The sequence below is a fragment of the Haplochromis burtoni genome, unplaced genomic scaffold (assembly GCF_018398535.1).
Source record: "Haplochromis burtoni strain Fernald_Lab_line unplaced genomic scaffold, NCSU_Asbu1 Contig_189, whole genome shotgun sequence".
Classification (NCBI taxonomy): Eukaryota; Metazoa; Chordata; class Actinopteri; order Cichliformes; family Cichlidae; genus Haplochromis; species Haplochromis burtoni.
This window is the reverse complement of record NW_024582550.1, coordinates 1,013,228-1,019,824: the sequence shown is the minus strand read 5'-3', so window position 1 is coordinate 1,019,824 and position 6,597 is coordinate 1,013,228. Positions and strand designations below refer to the sequence as shown.

The 6,597-nt window shown below is 41.4% G+C and overlaps 1 protein-coding gene across 1 annotated transcript in view; it reads right to left on the bottom strand.

The window, feature by feature from the left end:
• Positions 1 to 957: 957 nt before the first annotated feature.
• Positions 958 to 6,597, bottom strand: part of kdm4b (lysine (K)-specific demethylase 4B) — a 41,117-nt gene continuing 35,477 nt past the window's right edge. Inside the window, exons 19-22 of the mRNA XM_005934834.3 lie at positions 5,522 to 5,698; positions 4,937 to 5,056; positions 3,253 to 3,345; positions 958 to 3,137 (exon numbers count right to left, since the gene is read on the bottom strand). Of these exons, the coding sequence (XP_005934896.1) occupies positions 2,592 to 3,137; positions 3,253 to 3,345; positions 4,937 to 5,056; positions 5,522 to 5,698 (936 nt within the window). The 3' untranslated portion in view covers positions 958 to 2,591. The remainder of the gene's footprint in view (positions 3,138 to 3,252; positions 3,346 to 4,936; positions 5,057 to 5,521; positions 5,699 to 6,597) is intronic.

Below are 6,597 nucleotides of genomic sequence, written 5' to 3'. Positions count from 1 at the left end.
CATCAGGCTTTTCATTTCTCATACAAGAGTTATAATAGATGTATTCTTATTACTCTGCACTACTGTCAATTTGGACTTCACCCTAATATAAATATACTCAATGAAATATATATTTGCATGTATATGGAGGGCCAATATTATATAAAACGACTAATAACTGCACTCACTCGACGTTTTATTAGGTACACCCTCCTAGTCCTGGGTTGGACTCATCTTCAGAACGCTTTCATTCTTTGTGCCACAGACTTAACAGGCAGACATTCCTCAGAGATTTAGCACTTAAATACAGTACATGACAGCATCATACAGTTGCTCCTTGCCAGCTGCACATCTATGATGTCAATCTTCCCGTTTCACCACGTCCCGAATGTCCCGGTGACTGTGGAAGCCATTTGAGTACACTGAACTCATTGTCATGTCAAGAAACCAGAGATGACTTTATGAGCTTTGTTATCTTGCTAGAAGCCAAAATCAGAAGATGGGTATAGTGTGGTCATAAAGGGAGGGACATGGTCAGCAACAATACGCATATAGAATGGATCCATGCTTTCATGTTGTTTACATCAAACTGTTTTTTCCAATAGTCTGTCGTCAGAGTCATTTTCACCCAGACATCAGCCGTTCACTGGACATTTTCTCTTTTTCTGACCCTCATCTGTAAAAGCCCAGCAGTTTCTGAAATACTCCAAAGATGCCATGTTCAAAATCACTTAAATCCCATTTCTGCCACATTCTGATGCTCAGTTTGAACTTACTGGCTCATTATATATTTGCATTTACAAGTGTAACTAATAAAGTGACCAGTGAATATATTTGCATATACATTGACCCCCCAATATTTAAACAGTACAATTGATAACTGGAAGGTGTTAGCAGCTCGTCAGTTTAATCTTAATAGTTGGTCTAACCCACAATATACTTTTTAAATTCTCTACAAATGCACAAATCACGAAGAGCTGGCGACTCACAACCAACTTTAATCCCAAGGAATTCAAATTTTCTTCATGGAGTTAATTTGGATACAGAAACATCCGTTTCGTGTGACAGGAAAAAGGGAAAAAGGAAAGCGTGCCATTTACAAATATGATTCACAATACAAGGCCTGTGGTATATACAAGGTGACAGTGGGGAGGGAGGGGGGTCAGTTCATCAGTAGTTTTATATATGTAGCACCTCTGTTGCACAAACAGTAACAAAAACAAAAAAGAAAACACACGTAGTTATCAGTAGAAACGCATGTAATATGCTGGCATAAACCTGCCAAAATTAAAATTATTAATATTTGAGATCGGCCAAGTTCGTGAATGCAGTTCGGCAAATGAACACAGAAAAGATACAGTACAGTAATAGAAAAACAGATAACATTTTACCATATTAATTTGTATATATACATACACAGTTTAAACCAAGAAGGGTAGAATATTTCCTGATTTTAGGGTTCCTACATAACGTGCTTTTTTTCAAACCTTCCTTCTTTAAAACTGACTGAACTCTTCTGCCTAGTTGGTGCGCCGAAAGGCGATAGTGTGACAGTAAACAGATCTCACTCTGTATAGTAGACGAACCTTTAACGGGAGCAAATGCAAAGATAACAATAAGCAGGTGTATCGGGTATGCTCTTAACGTGAAGACTTGGATGTTGAAACATCATTTATTTCCCACATGTAGGAACCCTGAGAACGTTTTGGTGTAAAAAGAGGAGCCGCCAAATGACGTCAATACATAAAGTTCACATCTGTTAACTACTGTGACACATCTTCACAAAATTTTAATGCATCCTGCAGACAAGTCTACTAGTGTTTGCATTCAACATGTTTGTTCTATTACAAATAATTCTTTCAATATTTGACTAAGACATTTAAATACTGAGTTCCCGCTACAATACACTTCTTTTTTTGTGTGTTTTGTGTTTTAAACCCCATTTCTCCATTTACCTCTTGTGATCCAACAAGAAAACACCCTCGTGAAAAGATCCTGCAGATGGATAGTGTGATACTTTTGTTCCGCCACACAGTTTCAAAGCCATGAGTGGCTGGATTGAAAAATAGATATCTTGTTGCTGGTTATTTGATATTTTTTTTCATTATTTTTTTTTTAAAAAGAAGTGAGAGTTTAAAGTCCATCGGGGGCCCCAAAGCTGAGAGGCCCTCGTAATAATTAGCTTCCCGTAGAAAGAAAATGGGAGTGTGCTGTTATTGATTTAATGCAACGAGGTATGGAGGTTGATGCCACCCAGAGACTTATCCCAAAGCACAGCAGCTGACTGAGAACAAAAAGGAAATCTGTATTTAATAAGAAAACAAAAAAAGAAAAGACAACATGTTAATGTTAAAAAAAGCCTTGTCCTCTTTAGCTGCTGCTTCAGAGCAGGCTAAAGCACCACTGCAGACACATTAACTCAAAAATAGAAAAGTAACATGCATTAAAAGAGTGCTCGTATGTCCGTGTCTTTTCCTGCTCCTACTCTGAGCTCTCAGAGCCAGTGGAGGATATAAGTTGTCCATTAATACAGCACTCAGTAAAATCCAACACCATTAGCTTACTTCCTATTGGTTCAGCCTCCACCGGCTGAGTAATAATATAGTGGAGTTTTAATACAAGGGTTCGGGGCCATCTTCCTGAGGAAAATGAGAATGGAGGAGTGTCTTCATATAGGAGACGTAGCCGCTGCTGGGCGTGTAGCTGTCGGACATGTGCTGAGCCGGAAGGGAAGGCAGGGACGGGGCAGACAGCAGGGGATTAGAGTTTAAGGTGGACTGAAAAGGGACAGACTCTGAACTCAAGAGGGGATCCGATGTGAGAGGTGACCCTGTTAAAGGATCGGTGAGGGCCACGCCGATGTCCATTGGGGTCTCAGCGTCCATTTGAATACCGCTAGCTGGGGCAGGAGCATCCTGCTGGATCATTGGGGGCTGGGACAGAGGTTGTGAGGTTAGCTGTGTACCAATACTGTGATTTTCTGGTGCTGGCTTTGTTACTGGAGCTTTAGTTTGAGGGCAAGGGGTTGCGTTGGTTGTTTCCATGGGGATATTGGCAGGAGCGGGGCCTGGAGGGGGCAAAGTCGCGGTCAGGCGGCGCCGTTTGGCTGCTCGGGCTTCGTCCACTGAGGGAACCTCTTCCTGTGTCCCAGGTAACGCCTGAGAACAGACCGGTACAGACTTAGACGGAGAACACAGAAATCACTTTTCAAGTACCAGTTGTTTCATCTACAGCTAATTTAGTTTTATTTTAAAGTTTGAGTAAAACACTCACCAGTCGAGCTCTGACCCTTTTGGGTAATTCCTGGTTCAGCTGAAAGATCTCCGAGTGCTTGACCATCAACTGACTCTGGTCCTGAAACTCAACCTGGACAGATAACACCCACAATGGATTAACCAACCCACCCTTTCAATATTTGTACCTGTAAGTGCAGAGGACACACAGGCAGATTTTAATGAATAAAATATATCAAATTATTAGAGGCTAAACCAGGAGGCAAAAAAAGGACAAATCACTGATAAAGCACACTGAAAATTCAAAACTTGCACCCAGACAGTCACCGGTTGGATCTCAGGCATAACAAATGGTTCCATCAACAACCATGTGCTTCAGTCAAAATGTCCTTGACCATGACTCTGACCCCTAAAGCTGCTCACTGACTGGATAAGAGCTTCAGTTAACCACTTTAAATGTAAATGTAGATTTTTAAAAAATTATATATATTTATATGGCGCGAAGGGGAGGCACAGCAAGGTCAGGGTTGTGGCACAGATTCTGTGATCAAGTGGAGGCGTGATTTTAGCTAATCACAGCTGTACTCTCATCTCTGAGAGGGCTCTCGGTGCTGCAGCCAGCGGGTTAACATGGAGACGTGAAAAGAGCGTGGAAAGATACAAAACTGAATGATTCTGTCAAGAGGGATTTGGAAAAGTGGCGATAAATGATGTGATGTCTGTGGTGGTGTATTAACAGATGTTATAACCCTGTAAACATGTGTCTGATGCAAACATCTGCAGTAAATATAAACCACCCTAGATCAGCCATTTAAGAGTTCCTTAAACTCCGAAAGTGAAGTGACTGGATGCATTCCCCATAAACACTGTTTATTTGCAAGTCACTCAGATGAGCTCTCATGGATGCACTCCCAAAATCAGCATCATGGCTCGAATCAAACAACCTCACTTTCCCATGTGTTTGTGTCCAAGTACATTTCAGGATGCGCTCGCTCTTGTCCCAACAATCCTCTTCGATCCCACATTTTCCACTTTGTAAGCGCTCTGCAGTTTTGCCCTATAAATTTCCCTTAAAGTAGCAGTAATTTGAGATCTCTCCACTTTTATTTTTTAATGCCTGAGTCAAAACGCTCCACCATAATCTAGAAGGGCCGCATGGCTTCTTGCACACTGAATCTCCAAGAATCGAGAGCCAAAGCAGAGGGTGGGGCAAAGCAATTACACAGAACATCCCAAAGTTCACATGTTCACTCACTTTTGAGTCATGCTGCAGAAGAGCATCAGATAAAATATGGAAAATGATGCCCATGCTCACAGTCCTCACCTAACAGTCGATTTCTATTTTTTTTGCGCTGCAGCCAAGCTTTAAAGCTTTATTTAGAGATGATTTTCACGGTCTGGTTTGACTTGGAAAGATTTATACATTTACACACTTACACACACACACACACACACACACACACACACACACACACACACACACACACTTTCATATCTTAGTGAGGGCATCTCATTGACACAATGCTTTCCCCAAGCCATGTACCCTAACCATAAAAAAAAATTGCAGGCGTTTGAACAGCAGCATCTCAGAAATCCGACTTATTTTCTTGTGCACTCAGTTATTAAGAAACAACATCACAAGTTTATCTATGAATGATGCAAACTACAGCCACACACGCTCCAAACTCTAGCAGATGTGAGGGCTCGTGTTGTGCTTCTCTTACCTGGTAGAGTTTGTGGATATGTGGTTTGACAAAGGAAGCGTTGAGGATTTTGCCTTCGTGTGTGCCGACCACAACAGGCTCTCCCACTTCAGGAGGGCCACTGCGCAGGCAGTCATGACTCTGAAGAAGCGAGAAGGATGAGCGAAAGAAAAAAAAAAAAAAAAGTGCTCAAAACATCTTCGTGTTACATTTTACAAACAAGAATTTAGTTAATAAAGTCTGAGGCTAACATTTTCATCTGGTTGCTGTTATTAAATGTGGGTTGACTTTTTCATTTCTCTGCAATTCAAACAGCTTGTTCTGGTAGGTTACACACAATTGATTTTAAAGTTAAATTTGATCAAGTTTCTCAGCAGATTTCACGTTATTAAAAGTCATGTTTGTTCATAACTTACAGCACTGACTCATTAAAGGTTATGCGAGTTTACATTCAGTCATTACGTTTTCATTTGTTCAGATTCTCAAGTTACAAAAGCATGTAACAGTTGCTAGGATATTTCTTTCAGCTATTTAAAAAGGAGATTATTTTTAACCCGTGTCGATTGCACGCATGTAGGTGTCTGCCTTGACTCCGAGAGAACTCACCATTATGTTTTCCGGGTACAAGTTGTCACAGTATGAGCCGTCGTCGAAGTTGACCTCGTAGAACGTCTGTCTGGCCATGCCAATGACGGTGCAGTGGTAATACCAGGAGTCGGCGTTGCGACCTATCACCCTTTGCCCAAGGGTTGGCTCTTGTGGGCCTTTGGGTGTTGGTCGAGGCTTAAGAAAAGAAAGAAAGAGGGGGGGTTTAATTGGAAATATGTGGCTTCGTTCAGCAGGAACACACTGTGTGTTCTGTCATTATTCCAAAAAGTGAAAGCTTTTGCTTAAAGTGTATTTAGTGTAAAACCGAAGTGTTTGTTAAAAACACTCCGAGTCAAGTTCATACATAACTTTTTCATGAGAACATTTCTACAAACAGAAGCCTATTCGTCTGTCATTATGGAGCGCTTATAATTAGGGCGTCGTCTTTATGACTTTTTCTCCTCGTGTGTCACTTTAAACCACTTAGGGTCAGATTTATGAAACTGGGTATAATGATGTGCAACACCCAAACAGCGCTCACACCTGGGGTTAGTTTCACAATCATTACACTGTTTTCTAAACATATTTCAATACCAAGCACAAAAAATAAGACATGCTATTTTTTTAAGCATTAAATATCGATGCAATAAAGGGCAGCAAACGTCTCCATATATATTTTGCCCTTTGAACAAAGAATTTTCAGAAATAAAAATGCCAACAGTGCTTTAGAAATGCAGACAGTGCATTTAAAACCCACTGTGCCACATGGTGCAACATGCTAGTCAGTGTGGCCCTTACACTCATTAACCCTCAAAAGCCAATAATATCATATTTGATACGTGTGCTTTGAACGTTTTTGAGACTTCTACACGTCATCAGTGTGATTTCTTTTTACCCCCCAAAACAAAAAAAATTCCACGACACATTTTGAGCCACAGGCGATCGTGGCTCAAGAGTTGGGAGTTCGCCTTGTAATCGGAAGGTTGCCGGTTCGAGCCCCGGCTTGGACAGTCTCGGTTGTTGTGTCCTTGGGCAAGATACTTCACCCGTTGCCTACTGGTGGTGGTCAGAGGGCCCGGTGGCGCCAGCGTCCG